This window comes from Cupressus sempervirens, chromosome 9 (assembly GCF_028749045.1).
Source record: "Cupressus sempervirens isolate cs-2001-9-10 chromosome 9, ASM2874904v1, whole genome shotgun sequence".
NCBI classification, from domain to species: Eukaryota; Viridiplantae; Streptophyta; class Pinopsida; order Cupressales; family Cupressaceae; genus Cupressus; species Cupressus sempervirens.
The window spans coordinates 825693695-825717286 of NC_143126.1; the positions used below are offsets into that span (position 1 = coordinate 825693695).

Here is a 23592-nt window from a genome sequence, read left to right on the forward strand (position 1 = left end):
AAGTTTGAAAAGGTAAACTCCTTGTTATGAATCACTTGCAATTTTAAGATTCACTAGGATACAAATTTAATATAAAGACTGTAACTGACGTTGCTTGTGAACTAAGCAAATAATACTTAGAAATGCAGAAAATAACTATGTAGGCAAACCATGCATCAAGAGAACAAGAGACAAAGGATTTGATTTCGGAGTTCACCAGACTCTGGCTATGTCTCCAGATCTGCAAACTTGCAAGATTGATGCCATTATCATGATGCAAAATTCATACATCAACATGGTCTTACATGGAGTTACAATCTGCTTCCCGCATCCACATTGTGATGACAGGAACTTGCTAGCAACATGTTCGTGCCTAGCTTCTTCGCCACTTTTTACAATGCTAAGCAATAAAATTGCAACTCTCCCTCAATGGGCATTAAGCCTTTACAAAAATGACATAATGTTATCAAAAATACTTTCAAGAAAATTCTAAGTTTTTATCTCATTATGAGACCACTTAATTCTCTAGAGCATTCTCTCCCAAATTCTCCTTCCGAGAATTACAAAGATTTATCAAAATCCTCCTCTAGGATTAATTTCCAAAAGTCCCCTTCCATAGTCTAATTGACTCCTTTTTATATTACAATTTTACCCAATTTAGTGAGTAACCAATTGATTTTATATAATATCCTCATATCTCCTATATTAACCTCTTTTCCAAATTAAATCCATTGTACTTTCAGATTTACTGATATTTAAATGGCTCATATTAATTTGAGCACATTTATGGTTAATGAAGATAGGGGATTAGGCTCATGCTAAATAGAACATCCACCAAATGCATCCCGAAAATCCTGTTAGGACAGTTGGTTGAGGACAAAAATAGAATGTTGGGTGTTGTGGGTTCAACTCCCACTAAGGTCGCTTTTGTCCTGTAGTGGATTTTGTCTTATCTGCAATAAATCATTACAAAACACAGCCACCACCAATAACAAACAAGTAACTGTGAGTGGTGAAATGGTAGAGTAGGGCTTTAAGGAATTAGAGGTTTGCGGTTCAAACCTCACCAACAATTATCCTCCAACCAGTAACAATACAAGGTGCCACGTGGCAAAAAGTTATTTGTCTAGCATTGACACATGTCCCACTTTAATTGGACCATATTACATTGCCACGTCACTATAGTGATCATCTCAAAATGCAATGATATTTTTTACGGCCACATCACCATTAAATGCCATGTGTCACTATAGGATTGGATCAAAGATGTTGACTAGGATGTTGATGTCATCACTAGTCCATCCAGTCAACCCTTTTCTTGGGCAACTTCAAATGAGCATAACTTCCACATATGATATTTGTTTTCGACTAAACGAACGTCATTGGAAAGCTCTCGACAAGGTCTTCGATTCAAGACCCATTGTTGACCATTTTTAAGATGGTCAAATTTCACTGTTTTGGTCAACCCCTAGTTCGCTGTTTAATCCAAACTTTGACCAAGCATATCTTGAGCAAATAGACTCCTTTTGACACGCTTCAAGTTGTGCCAGGAACATTTTGTCGTGCTCTATGCACTAATACCAAGCTTGGGAGATTCTGAGTGGGTTAATTTTTTGAGGTCTTCAAGATCTGCTGGATCAGCTAATTATAGAAATAGTTTGTGGTATAAACTCGATATCATATCAATTATGTTACTGGCCATATGTTGGGGCAATGTAACCTTCCACGTAGATGATTTCAAGGCTCGAAGCAAAACAAAACTCTTCCCGTGCAGATTCTTAAGACAAATATTTGGTTCAAATATTATAACATTTGGGTATTGTTAGATGCCTCAAAAATTATCAATAATGTTTTCTATAATCTCTGCAAACATATCTTCCTAATTGCTCTAGCCCTTTGTTTATCTTATTAATAAACCAGTTTGAAAACTTCATCCTATGATGTTATGCCCATCGCTTATCTTATTTATTCCGCCGGTCATCTTATACATTTCGTTGCCTCATATGCTAGGATGGATTCACCATCAATGTTTGACTATACCATTAATCACGTCCATCGTTCTTTGAGGAATTCTGAAGGCACCATTCTTTGACCATAATTTCTGTGGAACAATTCCATTTCTCCCGCCATCATCTATCTTCATTGTTGGGCTTATGGAAACTCATGGCCACTGTAGAATTGTTGATGTTTTTATTTTGCCGTAAAATCTCCCAAGTCATTATTCAACAAGGCTGGCGATGTTGTTATGTATCCCATTTGATTCTCTATACTTATTGTGACTCATATTCTGTGCTCATGTAAATCTCCGTTAAATATTGCTGCGTACTCTTTGATTATTTCTTAGATGAAAATCTTCTCTATTGTTAATTCTGGAAATGGCTTTCATCATTTTGATCTGGCTGGTTCAATATTTCCATGCATTGTTTAATATTTTGCACCAAGAAAATCGGTGTTGTATCATGTTGGTCTATACTGCTTTTGTCAGATCTGCTCCATAACTGTTGTTTTCCACAGAAACTTCATGCCGCTTTATATAGATTATTGTCTCTGCGTATATGCTGTGATTCCTATGCAATTCGTGCGTATGCATTCAAGCCATTGTAAGAAATGATCTTTTTCTTCTAACTGTTCAACATCTGATATGTAAGAAATGATCTTTCATTCATTTTCTGTGAATAGAACTTTCAAATAAGCTTTTTCCTTAGACCTGTAATAAGCATTTGCTCTGCTATTAGTAATAACCTGTTATGTGAAACAATAGGCAAAACAGTAACATCTTATTCCAGAAATATTTTTAGTGGACAAGTGTTCAGAGGTTTTTCTCTCATAAGCAATTTTGGTTTGTCTTTTCAGCAATATGAAAATTTGACCCCATCTTCAGCCAGTATGTCTTGTACAAGCACACACTTGAGGAATTCTATCATACATGTGATGCCCTTAATTTCTATTGAGGCTCACAGATATCCAGTAATGCTAATAAGTATGTGTGAATTTATACAAACATAGTGTTTGAATATAAGTAGTGGGTAAATTCTACTAGGATCTTCTCTATTAAAAGCTGGTATGTATTGGCATTTACTACTACAGAGCAATGAGGTCTAGAGGCAACTTGAAAAAATATTGGAGCATAGAAGTGGAGCTTTAGAGTGAACTCTACTAGGATCTTCTCTATTAAAAGATGATATGTATTGGCATTTACTACTACAAAGCAATGAGGTCTAGAGGCAACTTGAAAAAATATTGGAGCGTACAAGTGTTTTCCCTACCATACACCTTGTTCATCCATGGTGATGGTGTGAAAGAAAGATGATTATTGAAAAATGTGCATAGATTATGTAACTCTTAATTTTTTTTTGTTACTGATAGATCCTCTTCTAGGGATAAATGACGTGTTTGTCCAAATTAAACATCTGATTTTTTAATCAAATTGGTCTTAAGATCATTATGGGTGAGGACACTTGGAGGATTTGTTTCAAATCCAATAAATTCCGAAAGAATGGTTACTACTTCCTTTTAGTTTGAGTGACGCAGATGCAACGTTTACGAGATTGGTGAATAATGTTGTGAGCGATTTCACATTTTGTTTTTTGTAATATGAGTCAATATCCTATCTAGACACTAGAATATAAACTAATATGTATTGCTATATGTAATAGCATCTTGTTAATATTAAGTAGGTTTTGATGTTTTAGAGATGAACAATTGCTATGCAGTCTAAAATAGTGCATAATTGGTAAATATTCATCGGTTTACTTAGGGCATGTTGTAGTAGGTTAAGAACTTAGGTTACATGCATCTGAATTGAAGCAATTAAAAATTGTTCAAGATGATTCAAGATGGAAAATGTTGCACACTCCTTTACATGGAGCAGCTCTCTATTTGCAGCCTAAACTATTTCACATTGATAGACAAGGTGATGCTGAAATTATGGTAGGGTTTTATATACCATTAGTAGATTTGAACTTGATCCAACAATTGCATCTCTAATTAGAGAACAATGTTGGAAATATAGGAAAGTGCAAGTGATCTTTGGAATAGGAGCAGCCAAATATGATATGGCATGAGATGATGTACCTGGTTATGGATGGTGGATGAGCTATGGGGATGAAACCACTGAACTTCAGTTTTTTGCAATTCAAATATTGAGTGAAGGAGCAAGTTCATCAGCTTGTGTGAGAAATTGGAGTTGCTTTGACAAGATCCATTTCAAAAAGAGGAACAAATTGTTGTCTAGAAAGTAGGGAGATCTTGCTATGTTTGCTGCAACTTAAAATTGCTCATGAACAAATCAGCAAATGACTCATCTTCTTCACAACAAACTTTAGAAGGCATAACAATACTAGATGCAGATGAGCCTGACCTTTTTGATGAGGAGTTGTGTAGTGATACTTATGATGATGCTACACCATCTGTGGCAACACCATCTGAGCTAAGTGCTCTTAATGACTTAGATCTCTTTTGAAGTTATGAAGTCTTGACTTTTGATTGTACCTTTGCGACAAAACCACATGTTTGCTATTGTGATTTCACATGTTTTTTATGTTTTATACTTTTAAATGTTTCATCATGTTTATAAACTTCTCAAATCTAATTTTAAATATTCTGGTAACTTATAGGATATATTACATATATTCAAAAATAATTAAAGTTATATAAGGCGAATTTAATTTGATTTTTTTTCCGAATTTTTACTTTTACCGAACTTTGTTCAAATTTTATAGTTGCCGAACTTAAATTCAAATTCGAACCTTGTGACTTAACTTACATCCACTTCTTATGATAGAGAATTTTCTATTACTAACTAACCATTCTAAACATGTTTGGGATATTTGCCTTGTAGTCAACTTGATTTAGTTTTTGATTAGCAAGAGAATCGAGTGGCACAAGCTAATGAAGCGAGGAAAGCATCAAAATTTGTTCTAAGGACTACAAGTCCAACTCAAAGTAAAAGAACAAGTGAAAAGAAGCAACAATTAAGGATCAAAAACTTAAGAGGAAAAAATATGGTTTTTTCGGGACAAGGAGCTGTAAGGACAATCAATGATTTTTTTAGCTAATACGGTATGGATCCTTAGGTAATACTTTAGTTATTTCATTGCCTTACTGCGTAGTTAGTATTTTGTTCACATTGGGGTTGCCAAGATAGAATTTTGAGCATTGTGAGTTATCTGGCATGAGTTTTCTTTTGTTTTGAATACAATAGTCTCATCTCCAAAGATAAACTTCATTTCCAATAGGAAGCAGCAAATATATAAAAATGTGGTTGATTTTTAGATTCTAATTTAAAACTTTACTATGGATCGCTGGTAGCTAGGGATACCCAAAATTAAACGACTCCAGCGAATGTTTTCTATTAATCAAACGTTTGTTGTTATTTGACTTGACTTGTCATTATTTGACTTGACTATCCATCTCAACTTCCAAGGACATGGGTCACCACCTCAGTGCAAAAAGCTTTAATTTACTCTTTTAGTATGTTTTTTGTGTCTTGTATTATGTTTTTTGTGTCTTGTAGTGTAAAGCTAAAAAATAGCCAGATTCAAAGCATTGAACAGAGAGTAAAACATTAATCCTTCTAGCGGAGTTTGCACATTTTCTTCTCTATTGAAATAAGAATCTATGTTGTTCAGGTATTTAGTAATAAATGTCTTGTTTTATTGGTACCTATCTACATAAAGATTTAAGCTCCGTAGCTAGTGTAGCATCCTCTGAAGTACCATTTTAATTCAGACAAGTCATCAAGCAGGCATAGATATGTGGGTTGATATCTGGGGAAATCAATGAAGAGGTTTTTGGTAGAAATATAAAATAGTTGGATTTGGGTCTTAAAGTTTTTAGACCCTTTAAGAAAGAGATTCACGCAAAGTGGGTAGAGATTCTTTTGAATTTTTGCTATGATATAATTGTGCTTATTTATTCATTATTTACAAAGGTAACATGATAACATGGATTTGTGTACCAAGATATTCATCAATATGAAAGTTGGGAGTGATGTGCGGCCTAGGGCCACTTCAGAAATTGCTAAGGTTTTGTTGGTGGAATTGAATCATTTCAATAACTTCTTACTGGGATAATTATTTTAGGAGTTGAATGAGCATGTCAGACTTGACATCTACAGACAATACATTACCACTACCTGGGTTAACTCTCCTGGTGGGTTATGCTCACAGATGTCCTTTACGCGGAGCACTTTTTGGAGATGTCTGATGGTATTATTGTTTGTCCTAGCTACCTTTCCTGGAGATGGTCTCATACTCTATATGTGTGTGTGTGTGTGTGTGTGTGTGTGTGTGTGTATCTCTTTGGGATCTTTCAGAGTTGGGTCTCATCATCTTTGGATCTAGATTGACCATCATATTGACAGTGGAGAGCGGATCTGCAGGCTTTGCACTTTGGGTGAGGTGGAGACTGAGACACACTTCATTTTCTGTTGGCCCATTTATTATTAGAGCAGAGGGAGATTTTTCTGCTTGATTTGGGATTGCTTCTCTCTTTATGATTTTTTCAGCTACTATGATCAGCATTATCTTGCACTTTATCTTCAAGAGACCACTATGCTGCGTCAGGTCCCAGACTGACTATTTGCATCAATGACACTCCTCTACAAGTGGCGACATACAGGGCAGGGCCTTTACTCATCGACATACATATCATTCAGCGACTGACTTCTTTTCGCCTAGAAAGGACTCCTAGTCTCTTTCTTGGCCTCCTCTCTGGTTCTTTGTTTGTTTTATCTTGTTGTTGTATTTTTTTCTCAGACACCTTTGTATGCTCCTGCTGCTGTCAGCCTCTTTGTTGTAATTATTCAGTCCCATAGACCCTTTGTTGGTCTTTCGTTGGACATTAATATCATTATCTTATCTTATCTTTAGGCACAGGATGGATGAATATTAGACTTTTTTAGGAGAGTATGAGTAGTATGACATTAGGAATTAATTATTCATAATTTGGAAAATATCTTCAGTGAACACGGCTAAATTTATCAATTAGAGACTGTTTAGTAGTTGAAGGGTGCACTTCAAGAATGCAATATAAGCTGGGATCTGGAGCGTTAATAGCTCAAAATCAAGACCAAACTGTAAGGTATGCGTTGGACAGAAATGCTAGGGAAACATGGATATTTAGTAAAAATGGGTATAGCAATTAGCCAAAATTCAAATAAATAATCTTGGAGCAAGGGGAAAAAGAAACAATTTAGTACCTCAAAATTAGGCCAATCTCAATGAAGATAGTTTATTTTGAATAGTATCAGTATGTCTATCTGGAATTAGACCATTATAATGAAATCTACGTTTGTTTTGTAAAATATTCAAGACTTTCAGCTGAATTTTTTAACGCACTATGCTTTGCTTAGTTAGCTGTATACTTTTCCAGAGCTTTTGCAAGTGTTGTAGAGACATACCAATTTTTGGTTGGCGTCTAACAGGATTTGCTGTTTTGAAGGAAAATATTTAAATTTGCAAGTGCTATTAATCATGTATAATATAACTTAGATTCTCTGATTTATATGGGTAAGATGGTTAATGCCATAGTCACAATGGCCTTTGTGCTATGCTTTTTTTAGGTTGGTCCTGGATCTATGTTACAAGCACCGTTAGAGAATGCATCAAAAGCAGATTTGTGAGTATGAGTTTTTCCTTCTGGAAGGATATCTGAATTTTTACCTGGATCAATTCTCTAATTTTGTCAACATTTGTGTTCTTGTATAATTCCTGTAGTCTGTTTTGATATGCAGAACACCCAAACTCAATTGTGAAAGTCCATCTTGTCCTATGGAGCTTATTCATCCTCCTGAAGATTGTAATGTAAATAGTTCATTAGCTTTCACACTCCAGGTACAACTGAGAATTTATTAATTTTGTAAATATTAACAATATATAGTAGATTTATTCTTACTGTTATGAAGACACCACAAATTTTATTTCTTTGATATTCTATAACATTATTCTATTTATCTATTTCATCTAAGGTTAATTTCCTAACTGCAGCTTTGTCGTGTGGAAGATATTAATGTTGATGGCCTTGTTAAAGGAAGTGTGATTCATGTTAATCGTGCAAGGACAGTAACTGTGAACAGTGGTGGTCTGATAACTGCATCTGGGTTAGGTATAATGTTTAGATGTTTTGTTTTTTATGTTTGTACTCAGATTTTAATATGGATGCTTATATGATTGTATATTTGTTCTTTCTGTGTTTAGCTAAATTATGAAATGCTATGTAGTTTCACAAGGTTGGTTTTATATTTATAGTAGCCGCACCTGCAGGTTGCAGAGGAGGTTTAGGCAAAGGTGAGGTTCTGAGTGATGGTGCTGGTGGTGGTGGTGGTCATGGTGGCAAGGGTGGTGATGGCTATTTTAATGGAAATATTAGTAAAGGTGGTTTAGAATACGGAGATGCATACATGCCTTGTGAGTTAGGTAGTGGTAGTGGAAATTCAACTTCAGAAGGGACCATTGCTGGTGGAGGAATAATCGGTAAAATTTATCTTCTTTTCATTAGGATCTATATGGATAGAACATTAAGCTGTTGATATGAATTGCAAAAGGGATAACTAGTTTAAAATGATTACAACTAAGCTCTTCAGTTTTTGAGTTTAATCTGAAAGTACTTAATGCAAATTCAATGGCATTTTGGGGCATAAATGTAAACCTTTTGTCCAGTGCATTTTAATATTTTTTTTATCTCTTTAATTTCTGAGGGTGGTTTGTTTTGTAGCAATATATTGTGAAATCCTGAAATAGTTTCTTTTCTGTGTTCTATTCATACAATTTGATGATTAGACTATTTATCTCTCCTCTTTTGGATTCTCTGAGCTTTCTTGCTTCAGAGATGACATATGGACAGTACCTGTTTTTCTGTAACAGTGCAGATGGAACAAGGAAACTAAGTGAATGAGAGAATCTGAAACTGGATTGTGCAATGAATTTTGCATTGGGAATATCTTGATTTCGCAGCTTTGCCAAAATGCTGATTTGATTACTGATAAAGTTTGAACTATGTTAGCCATGACCCCAGGAAATACTTGGTTTATGTGTTTTTTTAAGTTTGTTGTCCTTAATGAAAAGTGATGATTCTAATTTTGATTTAACATATATAATATGTTTTATTAATCTTTGTTAGAGCAATCGAATAACATATCTTGCATTATGGGATATATTTGTTGAAATGATAGCTTTATTCTAATAATAATGGATAATAACTTAAATACAATGAGTTGATGATTATATGCATACACATACATCAATATTCATTGCGTATATTGATGTATGTATATACACATTTATATCAAACCATCACGGCCACAATAATCTGAATATTATTTCCAAGTACAATTCTGATTTAATCTATGTTCCCCTGAGTTTCTGAGATGGGGATGGCGAGGTAGGTTTCTAGGACAGCAAATATTTTTGCCAATTTTGGGGATGGGGACGCGGTGGGGGGGGGGGGGGGGTTGGCAAACGGGGATGACTACATATATAGGGAAATTTGCATATATACATTACATTCATATGAAGACATGGTTAAACTGTCATTTAAACATCATAGAACCTTAACATACAACACTTCAATAATCAAACTTAATGCTCAATATGCTATAATAATGCATTCATAATTTGGAATTATTGTCAATGTGCATGTGATATTGAAATAACATATCAATTTGAAATATACCCAAGAACATAATTTAGAATTCATTTTCAATAGCAACAAGGACAACACACCTTCCAAATTGAAATACACTACTATCATTTAATTTTGAAACTACACTTCCAATTCATTATAAGTGGACTGATCTTATTATTAATACAAAAAGGTCCTCTATACAGTTTTTATCATGATATAGGTTTGTTATAGTGGTATCTTGATGCAACTTCCAATATTCACCATATCTTCCACAAGGACCCAGATCAACCCAAGAGCAACCTTGCACTGATGTATGTTCTAGGTCTATAATGCACTTTTTAGACTTTCCTAACGCCTTGCAAACAGTCTACTATATAATTCTGAGCGTGTAGCGTGACTATAACAGCAATATTAATTCCATGATTCTCAACGTAATGCTGTCAAATACTAATTAGAGGGCCTCAAATAGTAGAAATTAACTACCAAACACTAATAAGCATGTTAGGGTGAACTTGGAAGGAGGGGCCCACTTTAAAATTAATTTTAAATTTTAATTTTAATAAGTGCTGATGTTGTCTATGAAATTGGGGACACCTAGCCATCTTGGGGACTTCTTAGGTGTCCCCAACTGTCCTCGGGATGTACGAACGTTCCCAAATTTTTTTGTTGAAATTGATAAAAGCTTAACCCCATAGCTCCCAAGAATCACCTACATGCAAACACCTCTCAGAAAGATAGAAGCAAAAAGCTATGGGGGCTGGAATGGAATTCCCAGATCCATAGATGAGACATTCTTGAAGAACCAAACGAAAAATTGCTATTATCAAAAGTGAAATGATGTGTGTTATAATTACAAAGAGAGATCGTCCTTATAAATGAAATCAAAACCCTAACAGGTAATTAACCTAGGTTGCATTTATAATAATTAATAAAAGAATTAATTATTATATGCCCAAAGTTTCGCTTAAGTAAACTAGAGATGATAAGTGACTTAATAATTAAATGAATATGATTTAATTAATAAGAAAATACTTTTACTCTAACACCCTCCCCCAAGATAAACTTAGGGAGTAGCTAAAAACGTAGAAACTACTACCAAAAGTAGATTTGGAAAACCCTACTCCAAAAGGAGATGGAAATAATGCTAAAAAACACTAGTGAAGGACTAAAGAAGCCTCCAAACTAGGGAATGTCCAGAAGATAGGAACAAAAGATGATCATGAAGAACACTACTAAAGCATGAAGCTGCAAACATTGCTAAACTGCTGATCTGAAGAACCTCTACTGTATAGAACATGACCAGGTAGAGAAGACTAAGTTTGGAGAGCTAATCAATCAAAGATGGAAGGTATCTTCATGGCCTCCAAAAAAAGGAATGAAAGAATGTCGATATGGTAAATGATCCATCTCACCGAAATGCATAGGTATCCAGCCACTGCAATCACCTAGTACATATGACAAATACTAAATACATAGTTCATTGCATTGAACCAAAAAAGCAATAAAACCAAGATAACCCCCTTATAATGTTGAGGGCTAAGCCATGAACATTGAAACTGAATGCAATATCTCTTGCAGAAAAGAACTAACAACATTGAGAGTGCAAAGTACAAACACTTATAATGGCTTGTGTCATCGACACCTCATGAGGCTGATGTCATGGAAGGAACACTCACTTGACAAAGGAAGATGGTGAATATGGTCAACATGAAACCCCCCAAGGCACTTTATAATGTAGTGCGAGTACAACAAAACACAAAGATGTGCAAGATCCTGAAATGCAATAGAGTGGCATTTTACCTTAGTGCATTTGCAAAAATACTACAAAAGGATGTCAACAAAAATCAAAAGAGACATAAGGCTGATACACTAGATAGTACAAACCATGACGAAACATCTGAAGCAACGAAATTGATCCCTGGACTTGAAACAACCAAGATATCCACCAGAATGCAAAAATGCAAAACAGTGAATAGAATGTGCTTGGAGCAGAAAAAGATCTCAAAGTCCTTTCTAAAGATATAAAGAAATCCCAAATTGGAGATTGGATGCTCAAGATATGTCTCCTAGAGTGCAAAATAAGACTTAGCTTTGACAACAAAAACAACCATTAAAAAAACACCAAAGCTGAAAATAACTTGCACCATTGGAACGGGTTTGGAACCAACTTTCCAACGATATCTTGTTTGCGAAAAATGGAGTCCGGATGAGCAAGTTACGACCAAAAAATCACATGTAGGTCAAAAAAGAGCTGGAAGTAAAAATAATACCACCTTGGGATCTGTGCCAAAATGCCACGAAAAGTGTGTCCTCTAGTGCAGAAATTGCCTCGGGAAATGTACAAGTTTTGTACCAAAATTGTCTCTAGAAACGTGCAAGTCTGTACCAAAACCATCTAGATTTGTGTGAAAAAAATCTTGATTTGCATACAAAAATCTCGATTTGTGTGCAAAAACCATAAGATCACCGTCTTGTGAAATGTGCCCAATTTGGGAGCTATATTTTTTTGCCTCAGATTCCAATTGTGTCCAAATTGGACAAATTTTAAATGAAAATAGGGGTTTTTGGGCGCTCTGACCTCAATGGTGATGCTTGTTTGGGTTCAAAGTGCATCGAAAATCAAAAAAGATATACATATTCCAATCTGCCATAAGTCTAATCAATTTTAACAATATTTATACGTGGAAGTGATTATCCATGTATAACAAATAGCTTAAATAAGCTAACAAACAACAACAAACTAAAACCGAACGCTAACAAGCCCAATCATGCTAACAATACAAAGATAATGATGGAATATCCAACTTCCTTTTTTATCACATCATTGCTTTAAAGTGCTAATACGAGAATCCTGAAAAGAATCAAACTTCACACGTACAAGACACTTGCTGAAGATATCAGCACACATACAAATAAGCTTGAGAACACTTTAATTATCACAACAGAGGATTGTGGGCCGATTGTGGTACCGCCAATCCTTCTATTATGCAATCTAGCTGAATTGCTTCTCAAATTGCTGGACTTGTTATGTGATAATCTGCGTTTGTTGAGGAATGAGCCACTGTGGCTTGCTTCTTACTTCCCTGAGAAATAGGTCTTGAACCCAAGAAGAAAGCAAAACCAAATGTAGATTTCCTATCATCAATAGATCCTGCGTAATCTACATTTGTATATCCTTTCAAGTAGAATTGATCATTCCTTTTATATTCCAAACCATGGTTCATTGTGCATTGGATATCCTAACAACAAAACTGATATTTGGTATAGTATATTTCAGGTAAATTAAATTCCCAATCATTTGACAATAGAGAGTTTTATTCTCCCGCGGAGATGTATTAGATGTATTTAACTTCAATCTGGATTCCACAGATGTAACCATGGGTTTGGAATTCATTATTTAGAGTTTCTCTAAGAAGTGTCATGGAATATTTCCTTTGAGATACAAAGTTATGATGATTAGTTTGCCATACCTCTAAGCGTAGGCAATAGTGCAGTAGTGTGAGATCTGTCATATCAAAAGGCTTCTTAAGCTCATTTTTGGTTGTTTCAAGTATTGCTTCTAAACTACTTATGCTAAAATAAGTCATCAACATATACATTTATTATCACAATATCCTCCCCTTGATCTTTGAGTTAGACACTGGGATCATATGGATACCTAGTGAAATCATGTTGTAGTAGATGTTTATTGGTTTTACTATACCACGTTCTAGGAGTCTGTTTGAAGCTATAGAGGGACTGACTAGTTTGTATACCTTTTCTTCATTTCTGGGTGCAAAGTATCCCCCTGGTTGGGTCATATACAATAGTGTAGGAGCCCAAAATCTGTTATATCAATAGCCTTCTTAAGATCGTTTTGGTTGTTTCAACGTTTCAACCATTGCTTTTGAATTGCCTATGACAATAAAGTCATCAACATATAGATTAATGATCACTATATTCCCCCTTGATCTTCAAGGTAGAGATTGCAATCATATGGACGCTTGGTGAAACCATGTTGTAGTAGATATCTATCGGTTTTAATATACCAAGCTCTAGGAGCCTATTTGAAACTATACCGTGAATCGACTAGTTTGCATGCATTTTCTTTTTTACTAGGTGCAATGTATCCCTTTGGTTGTGTCATATATCCTTAAGGTTTCCTTTAAGTAATACATATTTACACCCATTTGTCCCAATTTCCAACCAAATTGGGCAACGAAAGTGAATGTCATTCTAATGGCCTTATACTTAAGTCTTAAACATTCATTTACATCCAATTACATTAGTACTATGTCATAGATCAACAAGCTCCCATGTGTTGTTTTAATCGAAGATTGATACTTAGCATTCATAGCCTCTTACCAATGCTTTGGCTCTGGTAATTGAATAGTAGTTTTCTCAAAATTATCAACAACTGAAGTCATTGAGGCTAAATTCACCTCATTTCGAGTAATGCTACGAGTCCTTGGAAGTGTCTGAAGTGCCATCCAATTTTGCATCTTGGATCGTATTAGTATACCACTCTGCTAATGAGTTTGTGACATTGGTGGGTGTCAATTGACCATCAACATTCCAATCATTTTTCTTGTCTATAGTAGATTATGATGTGGGAGAAGAACTTCATCATTCTTTTCGTAAAAAAATGTATATCTACTATAAGTTTTCCTTGTGTTGGGATCCATCAATTGAAGTGCCTTGGATTCATTACTATATCGAAGAAGAATGCATTGAATTGACTTCTCATCTAGCTTCTTCCTCTTTTGTTTAGGAATGTGCATATAAGCAGTGTATCTAAAAACACAAAGATGAGCGATAGAAGGTTTTACCCCTGTCCATGTTTCTTGTGGAGTGATACCATCGAGGGCTTTAGTTGTAGCTCAATTCAAAAGATAAACTGTAGTGTGTACATCTTCAATCCATATGCATGTTCTAGTTGATAATGTTTGAAAATACTTGGAATCATCTCCATGGTGATGTGATTTCTTTGTTCAACAACTCCTTTTTTCTGAGGTGTGTATGTTGTAGTCATTTGACTCAATTAATGACAAACTCCAATTTCCTTCAGATTGGAGAATTATGGGTTGGTATATTCCTAACTCGATCAGAGTAGAGGATACAAATACAATGATTTGTATCTTTCTCTACAAGGGTGCAAAACTCTTTGAAGTAGGAAAAAGCTTCATCTTTATGTTGCAAATAATATATCGACATTTTTTGTATTAGATCAGGGGGAGGTTCTACTACTTGTTCGAGAGTGCAGGCCCCTTTCCTCATTTTTCAGATACACCGATCAATGGTGTCTTGCACTTTATCTCGAGGAGGCCATGTGACTTTGGGATCTCACTTTGATGCTTTAGTTCTCGTCGCCACAGACTTCAAACCAGTTCATCGCCTCCTTCTTCACTCTCGTGTCTCTTGCCAAGGGGACAAAGTAGTTGCTTGACCCTCCTCCAAGTCACACTAGATCTATGAGGCCTTGTAGAGGACACACTCGACAACATCACCCTACCTCCAACAACTTCTTGAGACGATCGGGGGCATACCCTTACCTTGGACAGTATCCTTCAGTTCTTGACTAGTCATTTGTGAGGAGTTTTAGTCTTTTCTTGTTCTTTTTCTTTCTTGCTTGTCCTTTTGGCAAATACCATTTTGTGCTTCCGTTGCTGGCTGTTGCCTTGTACTCTTTACAGTCCCTTAGACCCTCATGGTCTCTTGTTGGTCATCAATAAATTTATCTTATCTTATCCTTTGTTAGGAGGGTTAAATAGTTCGGTTTGCACCAGCTGCAAGGGTTGACTTGTATGATGCTCACTAGGAGACAAGGGTGCTCTGTGTTGTTTTCAAGTAAGACAACTAGATCAAATAGTAGTTGACTTCTTAAGTGACAAAAGCCCTTTGACAGTGTTTTTTGTCTAAGTTTTAGCAAGTAATTATTTCTCAAATGACCAAATCTATGATGCCAAAGAACATGGAGATCAATGGCCTTTTCCATTAAGGCATGATTATTAGCAATTGTATCAAGCCTAGACATTCTACCAATCTCAACAAGTCTAGCAACAACCTTTGCATTTTTAGACTTATTTTTGATAATATAGACCATTTCATCTTGGCCTGTATCAAATTCATTCTGAAATTTACAAGAAATTGATCTTTGTAAGCCCCGCCATGTAATGTCCCCATTTTTACCAGCATCAGAGTTTTAGGGATTAGCCTATTATTGTGATCCTCATAGGCTAATTATTGTGGATAGAGGGTCTTCTGAGGCGGTGGCTTGGCTTGGGAGGGTCTTGTCTTGTCCACATTTCTGTGAGCTACAAGTTGGTCTTTGTTTGGCTCAGATTGGACTTCATTTGGGAGTTATTATATTTTTAGTGGCTAAATTATTATTAAATCATTAAATGACTTATTATAAAGTTATAATCTAACTTTATAATTTCAGTTAAGTTAGAGGGTTGAGTCATCATTGGAAGGGGCTGTTTATTAAATGCCTAAGCCAAGTATTAAATATTTAAAGTGATGTTGTGTTGGAAAGTTTCAAGGCCCAAGTTCTTTTGGGAAACTTTCCCACTTTATGAAGTTGAGTTCTTTTGGAAAGTTTTATCAACAAAGCATTATAAATATAAGCTCATTTCATTGGAAAAATCACCCTTGATAATTTATTTGCTTTGTTGCCTTTGTGGCTTTTTCTAAGTTCTGATTTTTGTGCCCTTGCTGAAGTATAAGGGTGTGAATTCTAAGTTGTTCCATTGGATCTATAGCTGAAGTATTGTAGATTCGAATCTGAAATTTTATTCTGTGATTGCTTTGCAAACAATTGCTGACGTAAATCTATTTGCTATCTTCTCCTATTGTTCTCACTGTGTCTAAGGAGGAATTTGTTTTCGTTGATTTTTGAACGAATTGGAAGTAATTCGTTGGCTGAAGATAGTCTTGAAGATCTGAGAATTGCATCTGAGCGTGATCATTGTGCGTTTGAAGAAGATAATTTCCCTTCTTGGCAGTGATTTGTTTTAATTCAGTGATATCTATCATTGGACGGCTGCATTTGCATCAAACAGATCCGAATTGCTATCTGCAACTGAGTATTAAGCATCTGTGATTTTTTGTGCGGTGGTGTTTGGTGTTATAGAGCTGGCCGATCCATATTATTAAGCATCTGTGATTTTTTGTGGGGTGGTGTTTGGTGTTATAGAGCTGGCTGATCCATATTATAAGGCCTGCGTTTGATAGAATGTTTTAGAGATAGGCCTGCATTTGATTTCCCATTAAGGTTGACATCTGATGTTTTTGGGTCTGCAATGGAGGTTGGTGAGGGTTTTAATAAAAGTCGTCCAGTATTTAAGGAGAGTGCTGCAACACCTGAGGGCTGTGTTTTCATTTGGGAAGAAGTTTGCAATGTGTATGGACTGGCATCTAAACTTGGGAGTGAATTTCTGCCAATAACAGGTTCCCATTTAATTGTTTGCTCATTTCAAATCATATAGTGCTGGGAGTAGTTTGTTTTGCATTTGTTTTTCCAAGCATATCATTGGAGGATCAGATAGAGTAGCCACATTGGGTGTAGTAACTGTGCTTCTGGATTTTTGACTGTGAGTCTTTTTTGAGCCAACGTTTCGGGTCACTCTCTGATGGTTCACAGAGTGTGACCCGAAACGTTGCCTTAAAAAAGACTCACACAATCAAAAATCCAGAAGTGCAGTTACTATTATGGATTGTAGAAATGCATTTACAATCACATTGGGTGTGACAAACAAAAATCAAGTTCCTTCATTATTGGGAATTGATTTTAGTTTTGTGCAAACTTTTTCATATTATGTTATTTTCCATTGACAAACAAAATTCTGGAAATTTATTTTGCAAAAGTTAACACTTCTAAATCAATTCCAATAATCTGAAATTTGTTACCATCAGGGGCTTTTGATTTTAGACTTATTTTTGATAATATAGCCCATTTCATCTTGGCTTGTATCAAATTCAATCCGAAATGTAAGTCCTGCCACATACAAAACTCCAACAAGCTTAGATTAATGCATGCCAAAGTTCAAAGAGATGTCACCAATACCTTTGACATCGTGGATTGTATCATCTTCATGAGTGATTGTATTTTGACAAGGTTTCAATGTGAGGAACAACTTCTTGTGTCCACTCATTCTTTGTAACATCTGAGTCCACAAAATATAGAGGTTGATCATGGACCATCTTCTGTAGCATGAGCTGAAAGCACATATTCCTCATCTAGAGAATATTATGCTTCAACAACATTGGTTTGTTGTTTCTGTTTGTCCTTCTACTCCCATTGTGATTTGCCACTTGTATATATGGCTTTTTTTGATGTAGTTTGTTGGATGGTCCTTTGTTAAAGGATTGTACCAACAAATTTTCACACCATGGCCAACTCTTTCACATATTGGACATTTATTTTGAGGTTTGGAAGAGTTACCAAATTTGGGAGGTCCATGGAGTGGGTTCATAGGCTTCTTGCCTTTATGACATGTAGTTGTGGCAATATCATCCCAATCATGTTCCTGGCTTATAGTCTCTTCTTTCTGACGAAGATTCAGTAGCTCCCAGAAGTGGGTGTTGTCTTGGTAGCATTTACAGTTGTCACTAAGACTTTTTGTTTGGAAGGTAGTGCACGTAGAACAATAGGCACCAAGATGGCATCATCAATTGTTTGATCCAAGGCTTGTAGGGAAACCCTCAACTCAACAATCCTTTTAAGTAAGGATTCCAACTGCTCTCCATTCTTCATCTTCATGCTGTTTAGCTGTCTTTGAGAATTCATAATTTGATTCTGATTCTTCACCTCATACATGGTTTGGAGCTTGTCTCATGCAAAATTGGCTGTGGACGAGTTTTGGTTGAAAGGCTGAATGTCATCTGACTCCGAAGAAAACAATCAATATTGCCTTTCTGTTGGCTTAATTGAATTTCTTTTGTTTGGCATTGGGCTTTCTGTCCATTCATCGCATCCCTGACTTCCTCAAACTCGAATTGAGTGTTGAGTTTTATCTTCCCTGTGGAATAGTTATTTCCGCACAACAACGGAGTTGGGAAGTAGGAATTTTGGAGACACTGTGTTGTGTTAAAAGATTATTTTGTTCTATTTTTCATCACTCAATTTGGTAATGTGCCATAGAGGAGAGGATAAGATCGGAAAACACATAACCTTTTTAATGGAGTTTTTGTTTTTATTCTATAAATTGAGTCATAGTCTCAAATGATTAAGAAATTTTACAACCAAACATGTAAAACCTAGCTAGTTTCAGCATCAAGAACATTTGATCTACTGTTGTAGATGCAAAATTAGATGCACTTCCAATCAAAATTGCATAGAGCTCAGATGGGGCAATTAATTCTATTGTTGATGTTACAGCTCTTAACTTTAATTTTGTTTCTATAAATTGAGTCATAGTCTGAAATGGTTAAGAAATTTTACAACCAAACATTCAAAACCTAGCTAGTTTCAGCATCAAGAATATTTATCTACTGTTGTAGATGCAAAATTAGGTGCAGAGGTTGATTGTGAAGCTTCCAATCAAAATTGCATAGAGCTCAGATGGGGCAATTAATGCTATTGTTGATGTTACATCTCTTAAGTTTTATTTTGTTTCTGATTGAAATTCAAATTAACATGCATTACAGCTGAATGAGGAAAGGTATAGTTCAAGGTGACATTGACCTAGGATCGTCAATGCATTGGAAATTCCTTAGGCACTTCGAAGACCAAAGCCAACTTAATGACCTGCTAATATGCAAGCTTTTGAAGAGCTGACCTGATCTGGCTCCCAATGAGAGGTGCATAGGCTGTGGTCAGACATTATACTGGTTTTTAAATGTCATACACAACTGGTTGAGAGAATAAACTGAGGCTGATAATATTCATGAGCAGGTGCAAAATGCAAGCCTGATAAAAAATCACCTTGGGATTCAATGCCAATGAGGGCTTCATGCCCTAAACAAGGAAGACAGCTAAACATACCATTTTAATGTCAGCAAGAACAATCATATCTGAATCTATTGAAAATGAAAAATGAATGAGCAGTGTGGGAGCTTACATATATGACCTTGGAGCTTTAGAACGTTGAACAAATTTGGCCCAAAATGGCATAGCAAGAGCAAAGTACAAAGTAGTTTCTCTGTTAAAGCACATGAACAAGCCAGAGAAGCTAATCGAATTTGCTGCGATGCATCAAATTGAGAGACCTAGAAGAAATCAACAGTGATCACCTCTTCTGATGCTCTGACTAAGAGCCAACTCAAAAAGCTGGTGTGCCAATTCATATTGAATACTGCCAAAAGTATTTAACTTATTTTGTATAGCCAAAAAAAAACAAAAAAACTTCAATTCCTCGTCTCTCATTTCTGAGCTGTCTATTGGGATGGGTAGTGACTACTTTTCTGCACGTTGGAAGAATGTGAGTGCACATTTAGAGTGACGAAACCTTCCTGTCTCATTGCTTGAAAACAACACAAGAAGTTAAGCACAAGGCCAAGCCTAATGGGGTGCATTGGGGTTAGTTTTGCCATGGAATCGTATAAAAAAATGCTGTATCTTCCCTCGCGCCTCAATCAGTGCCAATAATCTCTTCACATCACAAGATAGCAGGCATGGGATCTGCATTGCTCTGATACCATACTGAGTATTGGTAGAGCAATTGAATGACTTAGTTTGCATAATGGGATATATTTATACATGGAAGTAGTGATTAACCATGTATTCATGGGTATAACAAATAAGTTGAATAAGCTAACAAATAACAACAAACTAAAAGTAAAGGCTAACAAGCCCTATCACACAACATACAGAGATAATGATGGAATATGCAACATGTTTATGGGTAATGGCAACATAAGCACATGTTTTTTATGCAAACTTATTGTGTCTAGGATAATTTGTCATGAATAAAATTAAAGGTATGAATCTTATTTGGTCTTTCCTTGTGATTTTTGCCTGCTATTACAATTTTATATTGCAAGCAGATTCTATTATTTTTCACTTGACCCTTGGGTAGTTTTTATATGGGTTGATTTTTTATGCGATACCAGCTTGTAAGTATATTGGTTAACGATTTAAGTTAGATAGAGAGAAACATGGGTATGCTCATCTAATTCACTATTTCATGTGACAGTAATGGGTTCTATGGAGCATTCCCTATCAAGTTTGGAAATATTTGGTACAGTGAGAGTAGATGGTGAAAGCAATCAGCCAGTGATTGGAGATCGGATTGGAGAAACTGTGGGTGGTTCTGGTGGGGGTTCTGGTGGAAGTCTTCTCCTATTTTTAGATTTCTTGACACTAGGAAACCATTCCTTGGTTTCTAGTGCGGGGGGTCGAGGAGGTCATATTGGTGGTGGTGGTGGTGGGGGTGGAAGGATTCATTTTGATTGGTCAAACATAGCTACTGGAGATGAGTACGTTCCCTTGGCAAATGTGAAGGGCACTATCCACGCAAGGTTGTATATCTTGTCATTCTAACCATCAATTTGCTTTGGTATTTTGTTTATTTTTTCTGTTTTATCTTGAAACTTTTCAAGCATGGATATCTGGAACTCATTATTTTCAAAGACCTGTAAATCTTAGCAAACTAATGGCAAAATGTTGGGTGAATATGGTTATCTTAAAAAATATTTAATTTAATTTAGTTTTGTTTATGTGTGGTTCAAATTATAATAATATGGTAAAAGCGATTTGTTGAGACTTTTGAGGTCTGTTGTATTGGAGTATGCTTCAAAGTCTCTATCGAAAATTTGCAGACCTAGCCGAGTCTAAAAACACACAAGATCAAAGTGAAAAGTTATTAATAAACCTTTACAAACATTTTGGCCTTACGCTGATGCCGAGTCTCAGGCAAAAAGAAAGTTTGCAGAGGTTTTTTTCAATAGCTAGTCTCTGCACTCTGGGTACTAAGCCTTTCTTTCTGTTACATCAACTGTTCAATCCTCTTAGTTATGCTGCCTTTCTAGTAGGAAAAATAACTGCTTCCCATCTCTGAGGCTTGGACCCAAAGCTTATGGTACTGCAGTTAATTGTAAGGTTTTTTCAACATGTTGTGTAGTTCAATCGTAAGAATGCATGTATGAAAGTTGAAAATTTTAAAAACATTTAGCAGAAGGCATTCTACCTTGGAAATTACAGATGAAATTGTTATAAAAGCAGGATTCCAATTTTAGCGAAGGCACGATTAGTAAGGACTTGATTTTAAAATATTTTTCAGATTGCTATGAAAATCATAGCCTCAAAAATCTCTTGGTGGAAGAGTTGGCAAGCCAAAAATTATGTTTTAAATTAAAAAATTGGGATTTTAATTGGGAAAAAACTGGATTTAAACAAAAGAAGCAAATAAATGGAAAATAAACCTGCTGTTTTTGTAATTCAAAGGCATTCAATAGCATAATTATATAGAGGGCAAAAAAAATGAGTATAGCCCATGAATTGTGGAATATTTTTTTTTTGCCCTCAAGGTTCACATTGCTGATTATGTTGCATTGCGCACTGCATACGACATAATGCATAAACATGTATTGCCCTAGCACGATAATTAGTTCAAATTCACCAAATTTTAATAAGCAACTCAAATCCTATCTCTTTATCATCACCAAGGTCTTGATATGGGGAAGGTAAGACAATATAAAGACCAGAATGAGAAGAATAAAAATAAGAAGTAACTTAAGGGTGGGCTATCTGATCAAACTACAAAGAATTTTAAATTCAGTAATGCAAAAACGACAGATAATGGTATGCAAAATTGGATCATGCCAAAATGACAATTAACAGTTGGAAATGTTTCAGTGTCAAACTGATGGACTGACTCATCTGTTTTTAAAACAGATTTGTAGGCATTGATATTTAAATAAAATGGATCTTATTGTAAAATTGACCTAGATCTTAATACAATTAGTACGGATCTAGCAATTTACAGTCTAGGATCTGTAACAACAGTAATCAAACAGCTGGCAGTAAACCATCCATTTTTTAACAATATTGGATTCTTTGTAAATCATACTTCAAATGATTACTCAACAAAGTTCAAATAACCGAAAACTTTGGTTTGATACCTCTGCATGATCAGCTGAAATCCCAGAAAGAATGTGATGCAATTTTTTTGAAAGTAATTAGAAAAATGCTAAAACCGAAACACAAATGACATACTGAAAATAAATTGCTGCTTACTGATTTGAATGCCTCCCTGTCAAGAGTAGTGGCTGTGATTCGTCCCTATTTCTGATTGGGGGAAGAAAATGAAGTAAAAACCAGACAGAACCAGGCATGCCAGGCTTTTGGGAACATTCTGCACCCCTGCATGATCAGGTGAAATCCCAGAATGAATGTGATGCAAATTATTTGAAAGTACTTAGAAAAATGCTAAAACTGAAACCCAAACGTCATACTGAAAATGAATTGCTGCTGGCTGATTTGAATGACTCTGGTGAAAAGGTACGATACCGTTAAAGATAGTATGGCCTACAAAATATTCTTTTATTAGGCTCTGATTAGTCCTTATTGCTGATTGGTGTCAGAAAATGAAGTAAAACCCAAACAAAACTAGACTGCCAGGCTTTTGGGAGCGTTCTGCACTCTTTTCTCTTGTACTTAGCTATAAATGATAGACACTAGGATAAGATATGGCCATTCATCACAAAATACGAACATCAGTATTTTATCTCCCGGCCAATATGCAATCATAAATAATCAAAACGAATGTATGTCTTGATAGGGACCTTGGGCCTTCAACAGGATTGTTTGTTGTAATAATATATTAACTAGTATGACTTGCGCTTGTGATGTTATTTCATTATAATTTTAATGAAAAAGCAACAAATCATGTCTCATTTAAAATGCAAGAAGACTTTGGAAACAAATCCATAAATTAAATCAAACAACTCCCTTGAGTCAAACACTGAAAATTTGTCAATCATTCAGCACTCTAGGACCTTTTTATGAAATCACACAAATGGCTGGGAGTATTACTTGTCTTTAAAAACATGTCGTGAAAGAGTTCTTAT

At 35.5% G+C, this 23592-nt stretch overlaps 1 protein-coding gene across 2 annotated transcripts in view; it reads left to right on the top strand.

Annotated features, from left to right (window-relative positions):
- LOC149541222 (ephrin type-B receptor) overlaps nt 1–23592 on the top strand; it is a 111546-nt gene that overhangs the window by 39072 nt on the left and 48882 nt on the right. For both annotated transcript variants that reach the window (XM_089802232.1, XM_089802233.1), the window contains exons 8-12: nt 7544–7599; nt 7715–7814; nt 7968–8085; nt 8244–8453; nt 20718–21042. In XM_089802232.1, the coding sequence (XP_089658358.1) occupies nt 7544–7599; nt 7715–7814; nt 7968–8085; nt 8244–8453; nt 20718–21042 (809 nt within the window). The remainder of the gene's footprint in view (nt 1–7543; nt 7600–7714; nt 7815–7967; nt 8086–8243; nt 8454–20717; nt 21043–23592) is intronic.